At 56.9% G+C, this 14,064-nt stretch overlaps 6 protein-coding genes across 6 annotated transcripts; 4 read left to right on the top strand and 2 right to left on the bottom strand.

Annotated features, from left to right (window-relative positions):
- Window positions 1–696: 696 nt before the first annotated feature.
- SCHCODRAFT_02493200 (uncharacterized protein) lies at window positions 697–1,932 on the top strand (the record flags this gene model as incomplete). The annotated part of the gene is made up of 8 exons (XM_003034333.1): window positions 697–785; window positions 871–905; window positions 959–1,056; window positions 1,111–1,192; window positions 1,255–1,405; window positions 1,467–1,509; window positions 1,622–1,659; window positions 1,746–1,932. 8 exons carry the CDS (start codon window positions 697–699, stop codon window positions 1,930–1,932), a joined length of 723 nt encoding a protein of 240 aa, XP_003034379.1.
- A 465-nt stretch (window positions 1,933–2,397) lies between these two features.
- SCHCODRAFT_02697881 (UAA transporter) lies at window positions 2,398–3,850 on the top strand (the record flags this gene model as incomplete). Its single annotated transcript, XM_003034332.1, has 6 exons — window positions 2,398–2,411; window positions 2,460–2,499; window positions 2,549–2,573; window positions 2,626–3,547; window positions 3,600–3,739; window positions 3,792–3,850. The coding sequence occupies 6 exons, from the start codon at window positions 2,398–2,400 to the stop codon at window positions 3,848–3,850; spliced, it is 1,200 nt and encodes a 399-aa protein (XP_003034378.1).
- Window positions 3,851–4,244: 394 nt separating this feature from the next.
- Window positions 4,245–6,030, top strand: SCHCODRAFT_0256471 (coma-domain-containing protein; the record flags this gene model as incomplete). The annotated part of the gene is made up of 7 exons (XM_003034331.1): window positions 4,245–4,673; window positions 4,725–4,827; window positions 4,888–5,004; window positions 5,333–5,441; window positions 5,574–5,697; window positions 5,759–5,866; window positions 5,990–6,030. Exons 1-7 carry the CDS (start codon window positions 4,280–4,282, stop codon window positions 6,028–6,030), a joined length of 996 nt encoding a protein of 331 aa, XP_003034377.1. The 5' UTR covers window positions 4,245–4,279.
- An 85-nt stretch (window positions 6,031–6,115) lies between these two features.
- SCHCODRAFT_02614917 (phosphatases II) lies at window positions 6,116–7,667 on the bottom strand. The gene is made up of 7 exons (XM_003033754.2): window positions 7,524–7,667; window positions 7,328–7,435; window positions 7,151–7,273; window positions 7,042–7,103; window positions 6,852–6,991; window positions 6,666–6,778; window positions 6,116–6,614 (listed from the first exon to the last, which is right to left on the bottom strand). The coding sequence occupies exons 1-7, from the start codon at window positions 7,610–7,612 to the stop codon at window positions 6,536–6,538; spliced, it is 714 nt and encodes a 237-aa protein (XP_003033800.1). The 5' UTR covers window positions 7,613–7,667; the 3' UTR covers window positions 6,116–6,535.
- Window positions 7,668–7,773: 106 nt separating this feature from the next.
- Window positions 7,774–10,062, top strand: SCHCODRAFT_02745436 (cobW-domain-containing protein). The gene is made up of 8 exons (XM_050347191.1): window positions 7,774–7,846; window positions 7,899–8,018; window positions 8,069–8,135; window positions 8,192–8,201; window positions 8,259–8,444; window positions 8,496–8,605; window positions 8,658–8,710; window positions 8,805–10,062. Exons 1-8 carry the CDS (start codon window positions 7,821–7,823, stop codon window positions 9,766–9,768), a joined length of 1,536 nt encoding a protein of 511 aa, XP_050201640.1. The 5' UTR covers window positions 7,774–7,820; the 3' UTR covers window positions 9,769–10,062.
- SCHCODRAFT_02191674 (uncharacterized protein) lies at window positions 10,041–13,240 on the bottom strand. Its single transcript, XM_050342025.1, has 12 exons — window positions 13,064–13,240; window positions 12,714–13,009; window positions 12,619–12,660; window positions 12,540–12,557; window positions 12,411–12,488; window positions 12,336–12,353; window positions 12,246–12,284; window positions 12,019–12,196; window positions 11,702–11,961; window positions 10,959–11,650; window positions 10,695–10,906; window positions 10,041–10,645 (listed from the first exon to the last, which is right to left on the bottom strand). The coding sequence occupies exons 1-12, from the start codon at window positions 13,193–13,195 to the stop codon at window positions 10,214–10,216; spliced, it is 2,397 nt and encodes a 798-aa protein (XP_050201639.1). The 5' UTR covers window positions 13,196–13,240; the 3' UTR covers window positions 10,041–10,213.
- Window positions 13,241–14,064: the final 824 nt, after the last annotated feature.

Below are 14,064 nucleotides of genomic sequence, written 5' to 3'. Positions count from 1 at the left end.
ACTCTATCGCCAGCAACTCGAGCGAGATAGACGCTTGATGATTCGACGGAACGCGAGCGGCTCCCCCGATGGTGCCTCGCAGGAGATCACAAAGTTGCGCGGCGGCTGATGGGCCCGCTTCGTCAGCCACACGCCCGCGAATCGCAGTTCCGAGTCGCAGTCGCGATGTTGGCGGTCCAGTCCGTCCGTTGGTGCCCCTTCCCACGGCGCGCGGGGGACGAGTCGTGTGCGTCAGCGCCTCTCTTGTTTCCTGCCTCGATCTTCGTACAGCACGGCGTCCTAGGAAGCCTTTGGCGCAAAGGTCTCTGCGCCACCGCTGAGGCGAGCATGGACGGTGCCGCGGCGGAAGCTCTGAGCCATGTGTGCGTTCCTCGATCAGTTCTCGGGGCGGAGGCATTCATGCTGATCGATACTTACCAGAGCTTTGTCCCATCGACTTCAGACCGTGGCGTTAAGTAGGTGGATCGACGGTGGTCTCTGCTTTCGAAGCTGATCGTGTTTTCAAGCCATCCTGATCTATGACCACATATTGACCTTCGGTGCGTTCCCCCTTCGTTCAACCATTTCAGCATGCTCACTGAGAGGGACGCAGGCTCTGAAGTCAAGTATATATGGCCTACATGGCGTACCTTCGGTTCCATCGTGTTCCTTCTCAATCGATACTTCGCTTTCGTCGCCAATGTTGTCATCACCGCTATGCAAGATGTGCCTCGGGATCGCTTTGTACGCCCCCTCCCGTCCTACCGCCGCTATGCTCACCCTAACCTCTCCCTCTACCTACAGGAGTAAGTCCTTTGTGGCGCTGGCTTCGTCTTCCCTCCCACTCACCAGTCCCCCTCTCAGCTGCTCTATCTATTCCACGTTCCACAGTACAGTAATTGTCATCAACCAGATCGGTGTTTGCAGTAAGTCTTGCGCTTCGAATTCGCCGCATCCTATCCTCGCTGACATCCTCCAGTCCTACTCACCATGCGCGTATACGCGTTGTACAGCCGCAGTAAGAAGGTTCTAACCTTCATGCTTGCTATCGCTGCGGGGCTGCTGGGACTGGCTTCGGTTCGTCGTTGCCCTCATCACCCCCGAAGACATGATTCTGATATGCGCTTACAGTGGGCCGTATCCGACCAAATCACCTGGCAAGCGCCAGATATTCCATCCTGCCACCGGCTTGCAACGAGGGGATCCATGATTCGTACGTTGGGATGGAGTGCCACAGATCCCCATTACTCCCTAACGTATGCCACTATCACACAGGCCTCGCGGCCGCCTGGGAAGGCCTCCTCGCGTACGACTGCACCATGCTCGTCCTCACTGTCTATCAAAGCTTCCGAGGTCGCTCGTTGTGTAGGCAGGTGCCGGAGCCACTGCTTAGGGTGATTGTGCGAGAGGGGGCCTTTTATTTTGTGTAAGTGTTATCTGATGTGGGGTGAAAGTTTAACTGGTGGGAGGCTGATCGATGTTTGCAGCGTTATGGGGCTCTGCAATCTCGGGAATATCATGACCTTTTATGTGAGTTTACCTCGCTACTCAACTAGCCTCTCGTTGACGATCTTTAATCAGTTCGCCAACGTATGTCATCTCTTCCGTCTCGCTTCGAGCGTGAACTGACTCGACCTCCTAGGAATACCTTCAAGGCTGCTTAGCAGGCTTCTCGAGCTGGTACGTAGTTTCTCCTCGTCCTCTAAGCCTCCCTGCTTCTTCCCATCCTTTGACCTCTCTAACGCATGGTTCCAAATGCTCCGCAGCGTCTCCCTCTCCGTCCTCTCCCACCTCATCTTCCACCTGCACGAGACCGGGCACCGGCGAGCGCGCTTCCCCACCACCGGCACTCAGCGGAGCAGCACGCTCGCCATCACGCACGATAGCAATGTCGTATTTACGTCGCATGTGACGGCGGAGTCGATAGGGATGGATACGATTGAGTGGGATTGAGGGGATGGGATTTGCGAGCGCGAAGGATCGGGAAAAGGCATGACGCGCGTGGCATAGGCCAGAGACATTATACTGCACGCAGATTCTGGACAAGGACGGATGGATAGATGTATCATAGTCATAGTTATCACAGCGTTTACTTGCGGTCGATTCGAAATCAGTGCATCGTTGTTCAGTGCATTTGTTGTACTTGTCTGGTCAGCAACTCTAACACACCCATCATGAGTACATATTGCTCCCGCTTTCCCTGACCCTTTCTTATCCTCCATTCCTCTACATTCTTCTGGAATCCCTTGCATGAGCAGTAGTCGCCGTAGAAGTTCAACCGTGAGGATGTAACGGTCACGCTCTACACGTCGCGACACGTCAATGATCGCACGGGCGCTTGTTCCGCTCGCGCGCCCGCCAGCACCGCATCGCATCTCCGTCTACGCTTTCATCTAACTTATTTCCCAGTCGCTCACAATGTCATTTCTAAGGTGCGTAGGGCTTCCCAGAAGGCATGTGAAGTAGCTGAAGGGCTGCAGGCTGGGCCTATGCGTCGGCGGAGTATACGCTATGTTTCTGGTGCGTCGCGTCCTTCCCCCCGATGAGCTCTGAGCTGAGAAGTCTGTAGATATGGGCCATAGCTCAGGAGAGATGTATGAGCTCCCCCTTGATGTGCAGACATGCATGCTTACCATATACTTGCAGTGTCGGTGCCCTTCGAATCCATAGACGGCACCCCACCCGCGAAGTTCAAGTCCGCCCTCATCATGAGCACTTGCCAAAGTGCATTCAGCGCCCTCGCCGCTCTCTTATACATCTCTCTCCGACGACAACCTGGCGTCTCCTTCTCGCAAGCGATCGGCCTCGAGCCGCCCACACCTAAGCCCTTTACCGCGCAAACGAACGGGCATGCAAAGTCCAACGGACACGCGAAATCGAATGGCGATGCCTCCCTCTCTCCCTCGACCATTACGTTCACCTGGACGCGCCCCCTTATGCGCCGCTTCCTCCAGACCTCCGTCTTCATCGTCGCCGCGGCCCCCTTCGGCTTCGCCTCCCTCCAGTACATCTCCTACCCCGCCATGGTCCTTGGAAAGTCCTGCAAGCTCGTCCCCGTCATGCTCATGAACGTCCTCCTCTACCGCCGCCGCTTCGCGCCCTACAAGTACCTCGTCGTCGGCATGGTCACCCTCGGCATCTCGCTCTTCATGCACTTTGGCGGCGGCAGCGGGAAGAAGCACGGCGGTGGGGTCGCGGGGGAGCGACCGCCGCACGCGAACCTGATCGGCCTATCTTACCTGCTCATCAACCTCGCGCTCGACGGGGCAGTAAACGCGTCGCAGGACGAGATCTTCGCGCGGTTCAAGGGCCTGAACGGGCAGCAGATGATGCTGTGGATGAACACGTTCGGCGCGGCGGTGAATCTGCTGCTCGCGGTCCTGCCGCTCCCGTACATCCCCGTCATCCACCCCTCGGACGGCGGGCAGAGCGAGCTGGCGTCCGTGCTCGCGTTCGTGCGCACGCATCCGGGGGTGCTGAGGCCGCTGGCGCAGTTCGCGCTCACGGGCGCGCTCGGCCAGCTGTTCATCTTCGAGACGCTGCAGCACTTTGGCAGCTTGACGCTTGTGTATGTGATCGCCACTGTGAATATTCGTGCGGCGGGCTGACTTGTCCCGCAGGACCATAACATTGACGCGCAAGATGTTCACCATGCTGCTGTCCGTTTTCATGTACGACCACAAATTGACACCCGGCCAGTGGGCGGGTGCAGGCGTTGTCTTCGCTGGTATCTCCGTGGAGGCCTACGTGAAGAGGAAAGGTGGGTAGCGTTCAAGTAAATGTCCATCACAGCTGCTGACCGTACGCTGCAGAAGTACACGCAAAGCGCGTGATCCAAGAAAAGGAGAAAGCAAGCATCAAGCAGCTATAGAAGCCTGAAGGACATTGTATTTATTGAGCAGCTGCGTGGATAGGATATACCAGGAGGCTAGACAGTGAACACTGATGCGGCGATGTATCGAGGGGACAGTCTACGATGCATGCTGCCCCCAACCAACTCTAGGCGATGAATGCTGCTTCGGATGGGAAGTTTTCAAGACTCTGCTTAGCTGCTCGCGATGAGATCCCACAAGATGCTCGCAGGGGTGACCGGAGATGGCTATGCATAAAGGGAAGGACAGATCTGAAGGGAGAACGGGACCAATTGCAAACAATCACATCACATCGGGCTCACATGTTCTTCTCCCGCGCCACCATGAATTCACGATGCGTTCATAGCGTGCACCCTCCCCAGACTCAAATATGCAGGCGGGGGCGCGGACCTCCCAACTAGCTCTCGTCCTCACCAGCACCACTAATCATGCAAGCCCTCAAGCCCGCCCGCATCTCCCCTCTCTTGAACAACGCAGGACGCAGCTCGCGCCTCCTCAGCGCTTCCACTGCGAACAAGTCCCCCTCCGGGATTCTTCGCCCCTCACCCGCCCTCCGTGCGCCCTCCGCCTCCACATCCTCTCCTACGAACGCCACCGCCCCCTTCGCCTTTCTCCCGAGCAACAGCCTTCCCGCCAAGCCCCGCAAGCGCGGCCTCACCGAGATCCGCGGGCCGTACTACGCGCCGGTCACCGCGACGTACCTCGACGAGCTGCTGAGCGACTGGGGCGAGTATGTGGACGGGGTGAAGTTTGCGGGCGGCTCGTTCACGCTGATGCCGCCGGAGCGGTTGGGCAAGTTGATCGAGGTGGCGCATAAGCATGGTGTGTCGCGTGCGCATGGCCTACTCTGGAGATATTGACCGGGATGCGTAGACTGCTACGTGAGCACGGGAGGCTACATCGAGCGTGTGTTGTCAGCCTCGGGCGGCGATCGCTATGTGATTACGAAGTATCTGGAGGCCTGCAAGAACATGGGGTGCGTCTGCTCCTTCCTGCCTTACCGACGGACGACCTTGACTCAGAGATCCATCCTCAGCTTCGACGTCCTCGAGCTCTCCTCCGGCTTTCTCTCCATCCCCACCGAGGACTGGGCCTACCTCGTCGAGCTCACCGCCGCCCAAGGCCTGAAGCCGAAGCCCGAGATTGGCATCCAGTGCGTATCGCACTAGACCATATCTGATGCGGCGAAAACAAGCAGTTCGAAGTTTTCGAACTTGGGCTGTTAGAAACAAGCCAGGAGTGTTCAGAAACTCGGCGAGCGGGCGTTCACATGGTGACGTCAGGGATCCCTGGGCGCAGACAGGCGCCGCTGCCCGCCAACCCAGGGCTCCAACGCGAGTTACAAACTCTTTACGAACGTCGCTGGTCGAGTTTCTGAACACCATAGAGCGTTTTTTGTTTTGAGTTTCGCCGCTTCAGATATGGTCTATTGCTCGCTCGCCCATTTTCTTGTCCCTTCTCTGACCACTCGATCACCATAGATGGGGCGCCGGCGGCGACGCCTCCGTCGAGGAGCTCGAATCCGCAGGGACGCGTGATCCCAAGTGGCTGATTGACCGGGCGAAGACGTTCCTTGATGCCGGGGCTTATGTGCGTTGGGTCTTCCTCTCCACCCATGCTTCCTTGCCATCCCCGCCTCGACTTCCTCCCGCCTCAACTTCCTCCCAACTCGACTTCCTCTTGTTCCTCCCTCCGTACCACCTGCTAAGTCCCACCCCTCAGATGATCATGATCGAGTCCGAGGGCATAACCGAGAACGTGCGCAACTGGCGGACGGACGTGATCTCCGCCGTCACCAGTGCGCTCCCGAAGGAGAAGATCATGTTCGAGGCCGCGGATCCCGAGGGTGAGTGACTGTATCTGCTGATGCGGATAGCGACGAACTCACGCACCGGACCTCATCCCAGTCTTCGCCTACCACATCCAGAATCAGGGCGCCACCGCGAACCTCTTCATCGACCACAGCCAGATCGTGCAGCTCGCGTGCTTGCGCAAGGGGATCTGGGGAACAGGAGGTGAGTGTTGCTTTTGGTCATTCTGTTGACTACATTCTGTGCGGCCACACTCAAGAGCTCTTCGCGGTCACGTTCAATAGCCCTTCGCCGTTGCGTTCGACGACCGAACTCACGCACTTGCAGGTACCTTCGCCCGCATCGTCACCGTGCAGGGCGACGATTGATGAATTCAAATGAAATTTGTATCCACTGACAGCGTACTGACCTCTCACCTTCGTACTCTTACCCACCCTGTATCTTTCAGTTGACGCGCGCGTCTTGTAATTGTATGATTACATGCTACGATGAACCTTCCTCTATGCGCTCTATGAGGGTGTGGGCCGTCCTTGACGTTGCAATTGCGAGCGGACGTTGACTGACTGAGAAAGTGCTCACTGGGAGACAGGACGGCCCTTTACTAGCTGACTATGACGGGAAAGCTGCGATTATACGGTGCTTACAATTCCTAGCTGCATTCCACTGTGCATGAACCCGGGTAACAGAACTACGAGAACATAATAAAGAAAGAAGCGATACAAGAGGGTTCGTATTGAGGGATTGGATGTATGGAGAATTGAGAGCGAGCTGCGATGTGAGGCAGCGATAGGCAGCGATGGCGCAGCGATTGGCAGCGGCAATGCAGCGATGGGTAGCGGCGATGCAGTGCCATGAAAGACAGAGCCACTATCACTATGTCTCCATGGCGTTGGGATCGTGTTCCGGTCCCGGGTTGGGATCGACCATCGCGCGTTTCCGGTCCTCCATCGCGCTGCAAGGGGATCGTCAATGGCGGGATCAGCAGACCGACACGACCACGCACCGGTCGTTCTCGTCGTCCGACTCATCGTCGGCGCGCTTCCTACGCGCCTGGCGGTCGCCCATGTGCGGGTGTTGCGCGACCGCGATGTTCGCGCGGTAGATCGCCTCGTATTCCTGCGTGGCGAGGGTGAGTGAGGATGACGATGATTGTGTGACGGTAGCCACCCGCCCCGCGCGTGGCGCGCACCTTGATCTGCGTGAGGAAGCCGCCGTTGGGCGAGATGCAGTAGCGGCGGTTCTGCACGAGGTGCAGCGCGTCCTCCCAGTTGAGCTGGTAGTACTGCATCACGAACATGACGACAAACGCGGGGGAGAGGCTGATGCCGCCTGCGATCAATGAGCATGCATGCATAGTTGCTGGACTGGGCCATACGCACCGTTACAGTGCACCAGGACCTTTCCTCCTTGCGATATCGCCTGGTCAATGAATGCCTTGGCTCTGCGCGCGGTCGGCGGGGTGCGTTGAACGAGGGTGGCGAGGCTCACCCTGGAAAGAGGCGGATCAGGTTCTGCTCCTCGTTATCCTCCACGTCCAGCGTCATATACGCGAAGTGTTCAGGGAAGCGCGGCTTGACCGTGAACGCCTCCTTCGCATCGCGGATGCAGACTCTGCAAGGGCGGGGTCAGCGGACGCGCTCAGTGGCGGCGATCGTGTTCACGCACACATGAGTGATGCCCAGCGACTTCAGCGTTTGTAACTCCTTCGACACGACGAATGAGCCAAGATAGAGCCCGGGCAGGATCTCCTGGCACTGCCGGCGCATCTCGTATCTGCCGCGGGGCGCGTTCAGTCAGAATTTGCCCATCATCTAGCACTGTGCGCGCGGGCCGCCAGTAATTAGGGAGCGTGGATGCGTACTTCCACTCCACATCGGCGGGGCCCTGGATGAAGTTCTTGAGCTGCTCTGGGCTGTACTGTATTCGGTTGTACGTCTGGAGGCCGTCCATCGTGTGCGAGTGAGGGTGGGGGTCAAAGAGTGAATGGCGAGCGCGGCGAGGTCCAGGACAATGGGGCCTGACGCTCACGTGCGCCCGTCACAGCGCCCGTCACGCGACGGCGGCACGCGACGCGGGGTTGGAGCCGACGGACCTCGGAAGAAACGCGACTTGCTCCTGACATCCATCTTACCAACTCTTCCCAGACGCGCAGAGAAATATGTTTGACGACGAGGACGAGATACCGTGAGTCGGCGCGCCCATCGCAGACCAATATCGCAGCCTAACTGGCCCACAGCACGCTCATTGAGCACGAAGTTCCCCCAGCACTTGATGACCCAAGTGCTTTAGCCAGCAAGAGGGTGCCTCTCACCATAATATGCGGGTTCCTCGGTGCAGGCAAATCCACACTCCTCAAGTGCGCCTTAACCGCTGCCCCCCATACTTCCCACTAATTCGTTCCCCAAGACGGATCCTCACCGAAAAGCACGGCTATCGCATCGCCGTCATCATGAACGAATTCGGTGACACCGCGGTTAGTACTCTTCTCCCTCTCCGCCAAGATCACTCTCTTACGAACCATGACAGTAGGATATTGAAGGTACGCCTCCCCATCCCCCTGCGCCACTTACTCTCACCGCCTCAATTTACCTCACAGCCAAAGCCATCAACGTGTCCTCACCTGATGATCCGGCCGCGCAGTCAGAGGAGTTCCTCGAGCTCGCGAACGGCTGCCTGTGCTGCAGCATCAAGGATGCGGGTTTGGCGGCAATCGAGAAGCTCATGGAGCGCAAGGGCGCCTTCGACCATATCTTGCTTGAGACGACGGGGCTCGCGGATCCAGGTAGGTGACTAAACATGGGAATGGTGGAGAGTGGTCTGATGATTTTATTAGGCCCCATCGCAAGCATGATCTGGCATAATGAGGAGTATGCGCTCGGATTGGGCAAGGATATCGCTTTGGACGGCGTTATCTGCGTCGTCGATGCGGTCTTTGGCAAGCAGGTAGGGCCTTCACATACATCGCCGCTCCCCTTGCTTACTCGCCTATCCTTAGCAAATGGAAGAGGATTCTTCGTCAGACGATTCCGAGGTCGGCGAGAGTCTTCGGTAAGCATTTCTCTCGAGATTCATCCTAACACCATCTGTACTGCATCCTCCCACCGCCATGTCAATAATTCTCGATGCTGACGTCCTCCCTAAGTCAAATCGCCGGCTCCGACATTATTTTGCTGAACAAGGTTGATCTTGTATCGCCTGACACCCTCGCTGCCACGGAGGACCTCATTACGAAGGTGAACCCCGGCGCGCCCGTGTACCGCACCGTGCGCGGTCAGATCGACCTCGGCAAGCTCATGGGGATCAGAGCGTACGGTTCAGCGCCGGTAATTGCTGAAGATGACGGTGACGACGGATCTACTCCCGCGTCGAAGGCAAACGACCCTATAACGCACACGGGTTCAGTAGCGCACTCCGGCGCAGCGCGCGAACACGAACACGGCCCGGACTGCAGCCACGATCACGATCCCAGCACCCCTCATGCTCACAGGCAACCGCACAGCACGCACTACGAGGTGCGCGGCATATCGAGCTTGCGCGTGAACGTGCCGCCCTTGACGCCGGACGCGCTCGGCGAGCTGGATGGGTGGGTGCGCGAGGTGCTGTGGGAGGGGCGGCTGCCGGAGTTGTCGAAGGACACCCCGCCGGAAACGTCGAAGGACACCCTGTCGGAGTTGCCGAAGGACACCCTGACGGAGTTATCGAAGCAGGGACGGTTGGCGGGGGAGGGGGCGGCGTCGACAGGAGCGGCGGTCGCGGACCCATCCCTGTCTGCCGCCCCGAAGGAGGGTTCGCCATCGAAGCAAGAAGGCTCATCGCCGAAGAAAGAAGCCGCGACAGACCCAGTACAGAAGAGAGATCCCCTCCTCGTCCTGCGCTGCAAGGGCCTCTTCGTCACGACGACTGGCGAGCGGTACGTCCTGCAGGGCGTGCGGAACATGTATGATCTGTTCAAGGCGGAGGATAATGGACCCAAGGCAGATGATGATGTTTCCGGTGTGCCCAAAGAGGGCAAGCTCGTCTTGATCGGCAAGGGTTTGGGCGAAGATGTACGGAGGAGCTTGGAGAGGTTGTTCTGGGGAGGGAAGGAGGCGAAGGAGCTGAGTTGAACGCGTATCATCAATGCGGCGCTGACACTGGCTCGACATGCGAAATGATTCTCCCTTGGCTTGTACCGCTAAGGTGTGCTGCAATGCTCAAGACTAGTATGAAACATCCGTCCTTCCATCCTGGTCCAGTCTGCGTACAATACGAATTCATCGATCGCGGCCCGACGTCGTGCTTGCGCCCTTGCTTTTGTGGTAGATCAGCACCAACCGTGCTCGAATATTACCGCGAAGTACGTCGCAATGCGTAAGCTCTATTCAAGAACTTGCGCCGAAAGTTTGTTTCTTGAGCTGAGAGTGCCTCGAAGAAGGCAGGTACTTGTAAAACACCTTACATGGTGGGCCGGGCTTGGAGTGGACGTTCTACGGCCCCGCCTTCATGGCAGGGATCCAAACATCGGGAACGAAGCTTGTGTCCGTATTGCATCTGTACTTATAAGTACGACAATTACACTAGATCAGACAGATCGTACGGATCGACCGCTTCTGGCTTAGGGATCGTCCAGTCAGGAGCGGGGCGCGTAGGAGCGGCCTCCTCGCCGAGGTGCACGCGTTCGGCGATGAGCGCCTCAATCAAATCGACCCTCTCCTGCCATTCAAGCAGCTCTTCCTGTTCTGCTTCCAGCCGAGCGGGCAACGCTTGCACAATCGGCTCCTCCTGCTGGTGCTTCATTGTCCATCGGAATCGCGGTGCGTCGGGGTCGGCCTTCCATGCTTGAACGAATTCTTGTCTGCGTCCTTCGAACGCCTCAAGGACCTTTGGTGTATGGACCTCGCGTAACCGCGAGATGAAGGCATGGAAGCGTAAAGCCTGAGAGGGATCGCCAATGTCCCATCGCGGACAATTGGTGTCCGCGATGTTGGTTATCACATCGGTGTGCTGCGGGAGGGCGTTGGACGTTGTGATGTTGGCGAGGAAAGGGACGTACCTCCGTAGTCTCCGAAGGCTTAGAACCCCATGCACAAAGTAAGATGCCGGTGCGGCCCGAGGAAACGAGAGCGAATACAGGAAGGTCATATATACCGATGATAGCATAGAACCTGGTCATTGACTGCAGGCGCAATCGAGCGCAGTCGTACGCCCGGGTGAGAGAGCCGTGAAATGCTCGGTCGTCGAACGAGATGATGGGTAGTTCGAGTGCTGACATCGAGCGTGTCAGATTTTCGGGGTCAATAAGAACGGCTGGACGTACTATCATGTATATTTGATAGACAGATCTCCTTTGAGGGGTCGACAGAAGCATCGTGAGGGTCATGCAGACTGCGCGTTGTCGACGATGGGAAGAGTTCGGCAGCCGAAGGCGAGGGGCTTGACACAGAGCTGCCTGGATCTGGATTTATGCCCAGGCGTCGCCTCACCTCGTCGAGGATGTGCGGCAGACGCGCTTCGGCATCTACATCCTCGTCTTCTTCCTCGAGGCAGGGCCCGGGATTGCGGGGACGAAGCTGGGGCCCTATGATGCGAAAATCGGCGATCTTCTGCAAGATGGACGGGTCCGCCGTGGCAGGAACGCCAAAAACGCCAGCGACCGAAACGAATGCGATAGTGTCGCATGCGCCGAGGTGGGGATCGTTGAGAACACGGGCGTGAACATGACATGACTGTTCCCTTCCGGCGCGGCCCCCCCATGCATAGGTCTTCTTTTGGCGCCGTATACACGTGCTCAATACCACTTTCGATATTTTGTCAGCGTGGTCTTCTAGCCAGGCGTCGGGAGGGCAGCCAAGGAGCAGATTCTCCTTCTTAGTTGCCCAGTTGCAGCCCGTGCGTCTCGCGGCGGCGATGTCTGCGTGCGCATCTGCAATGTCCTCCCTATCCGGGAAGTCGGCCGTTGCAGCGCTGTCGAGATACACGTCGCGAGCGAGCGGAATGCCGGGGCACGAGCTGACACAATTTAATCAGCGGTGGAAGACGTCGGGAGAGTACAGTGCCCACCGTATATGCCATACATCAGGGGCGGTCGACTGCTCGTCACCGCACAGCGCAAGAACAAGCGATAGCCAGGGTGCTCTTGCGCAAGACACGTCGTTCACGTGGCGTGCTCTCTCGCAGATACTTTGAACGCAATGCACTAGACGGGTGATAGACGAGCAGAAGTGGCCGTAAGGATGAATCAGACCCGGGAGACTGAGCGTAGCTCTCATGGAACGCTCGTAATCCATTTCTTGCTCGAATTGAGCCAAAATGTGCTTCTCCTGCAAATGTTCGTTTTGTCATCGTTCGAAACGGGACAAGTTGTGAAGGCAGCGCACTCGAGTGGTCAGTTCCAAAGTCCTATTCTCGTCAGATGATCCATATGCGACGGAAGGCCAGACAAGATCATCAAGTATTCCATGAAACATTCGCGTGACTTGAGGGTCTTGGGGTACACTGTGGAGAGGCCATACACGGAATTGGACCTTATTCTCGACTAAGATCTCATGCGCTCGTCTAAGATGTCGTTGAGTCCCAAGCTTCGCGAAGATACACGAGTACTCACAATCGCATACTTTCCCGTCGTTGCGAGTCAGAATTCTCCCTGAAGCTTCGTGAGGAATCCGTGATCCTGCGTAAGGTAAATAAAGCTCACTGCGCAAGTTGTAAATGCCTGATCAACGTTGTTCGTCAGCTCAATGATTTGTACCGAGTTGAGGACAGAACATACTCTACCAGATACTCGTCGCACTGGGACAGTTGCCAAACCAAGTGTTCAAGAGAAAGTCCTCGTAGTAGCAATCGCTCGCTGACAGCCATTCAGCAAGGATCCAGCCACACGGGGATGCAAGGCGCGAACTCTTCGCTAACATGTGCGCTACGTAGATCAGTCAGTTCAGGATGTCTTCGATATGTCAGGCAAAGCGATAGCTCCTCACATTGGCGGCGTGGGGCAAGTAGGTGATACGCTCGATCTGCCACTAAGACGACAAGGTCATCGCCGATCGCTTGCGCCAGTTGTATAATCACTTGCCTGCACTGTTCAGACCATTTCCGTATCGATTCTCTCGCTCCTTGCAGGTTCTCCGGATCAGTGTCGTGCCATCGCATGAGGTCCAGTCGCCAGGTAGGGTACCGCGGGTGCATCAAAGTTTGTCGAATAGACAGTACACGTGCCTGCACGTCGACGAGACCAGACACAAATTCTTCTGCACTTGATGATAAAGCGTAAGCGAGTAGCCGTGCGGAGGACATATCAGATATATCAAGGACACCAAGGTGCCTGTTGGGCCGAGAGTCAAGAGGCGCATGAGCAACTTTGAGCTGCACCTGGAGGACGGGTTAGGCGGACGCGCTCTGACGCAGGACGGTCATGACACGTACACAATCATGATCAAGAGCAGGGGTGAACCAGCCATATAATGCGTTGATGGTCCATTGGCCAGGCGAGAACGTGAGCCCTAGGAGCGGTTGATTCATTCGAAGGGCCCTGCGTTGCATCAAGGCGCTCGCCATCAAGCCATAGATCTCATCGTGAGGAGCAATACATAGTAAAGCGACAGGCACGGGATCTTTGGCGTTCTGAGAAAGTGACAAGCGTGCGTTGGCGAACGGATGATCTGGGTGGGAGGTAGTCACGAGCTGAGTAGTACCGTCGCTGGTACGAGTAGGATTGGTATGTACGTGCTAGCCGAGAAACGTGAGTATATATTGTAGCGTTGTAGTTTGAAATTACCTTCGGCGATGATCTGGGAATTTCTGGCCCTTCGTTGTCCTCAAGAGGAGCATCGTCGCACGCGGGTACAGGGAGTGCCGCAGCAGATGATTTGGCAAGTAAATCAATCGGACAGGTCACTACTGCCGTCGCACGCCCATAATGTGGCAAAGTTCCGGCAAATGAAGTGCTTGAGATACAGGGCCAGATCGCTCTCGCGTAGTATACATCGGCACTGGATTTGTTAGTTGGGATCCCGTCACGGTAGCGTCATTCAAGGACGTACTAGCAGACACCTCCGAGAATGTCAGAGGAGAGAATACCGCCAAAAGTGGCAAAGATACGCCCATGATGACTCGGTCCGAGATGCGGTAATTGCCGCTCAGATGCAGCCTGATCTCGGACCGCTCGTATAAGGCCTTCGACCTTCGGAAAAGGGTACAACAACTAATCAGAATCAGTCCAGAGTTGAAGTCAATGACTGTGTCTGCGCGTCCGGATATCGTCGTGCTCACCGTGGAATGAGGGGCGCCACTCAGATGACGTAGGAACTCACTCGTTGCCCGAAGGTGCTGAAGGGTCGTGGATAACAAGGGGCTGAATTTGAGGACCCGAAAGCTGACAATAGTCGCCAGGACTGGGCATCTCTATGTGCTGCTGCTTTCTGAGG

Source organism: Schizophyllum commune (genome assembly GCF_000143185.2).
Source record: "Schizophyllum commune H4-8 unplaced genomic scaffold SCHCOscaffold_3, whole genome shotgun sequence".
NCBI lineage: Eukaryota > Fungi > Basidiomycota > Agaricomycetes > Agaricales > Schizophyllaceae > Schizophyllum > Schizophyllum commune.
This window is presented reverse-complemented; position numbering and strand designations above follow the sequence as displayed.

What these genes read in the sequence shown, in the direction of transcription:
- SCHCODRAFT_02614917 (XM_003033754.2), bottom strand. Translation starts at nt 7,612, where the DNA reads ATGGACGGCCTCCAGACGTACAACCGAATACAGTACAGCCCAGAGCAG. An exon ending in GCTTCCTCACGCAGATCAAG is followed by an intron (nt 6,779 to 6,851) that starts GTGCGCGCCACG and finishes CTCGCCACGCAG; the next exon opens with GAATACGAGGCGATCTACCG. An exon ending in TCGGACGACGAGAACGACCG is followed by an intron (nt 6,615 to 6,665) that starts GTGCGTGGTCGT and finishes ATCCCCTTGCAG; the next exon opens with CGCGATGGAGGACCGGAAAC.
- SCHCODRAFT_02745436 (XM_050347191.1), top strand. Translation starts at nt 7,821, where the DNA reads ATGTTTGACGACGAGGACGAGATACC. An exon ending in GGCAAATCCACACTCCTCAA is followed by an intron (nt 8,019 to 8,068) that starts GTGCGCCTTAAC and finishes TCGTTCCCCAAG; the next exon opens with ACGGATCCTCACCGAAAAGC. An exon ending in GACGGGGCTCGCGGATCCAG is followed by an intron (nt 8,445 to 8,495) that starts GTAGGTGACTAA and finishes TGATTTTATTAG; the next exon opens with GCCCCATCGCAAGCATGATC.
- SCHCODRAFT_02191674 (XM_050342025.1), bottom strand. Translation starts at nt 13,195, where the DNA reads ATGGCGAGCGCCTTGATGCAACGCAGGGCCCTTCGAATGAATCAACCG. An exon ending in CTGCTCTTGATCATGATTGT is followed by an intron (nt 13,010 to 13,063) that starts GTACGTGTCATG and finishes CCCGTCCTCCAG; the next exon opens with GTGCAGCTCAAAGTTGCTCA. An exon ending in CTTTGGAACTGACCACTCGA is followed by an intron (nt 11,962 to 12,018) that starts GTGCGCTGCCTT and finishes GAACATTTGCAG; the next exon opens with GAGAAGCACATTTTGGCTCA.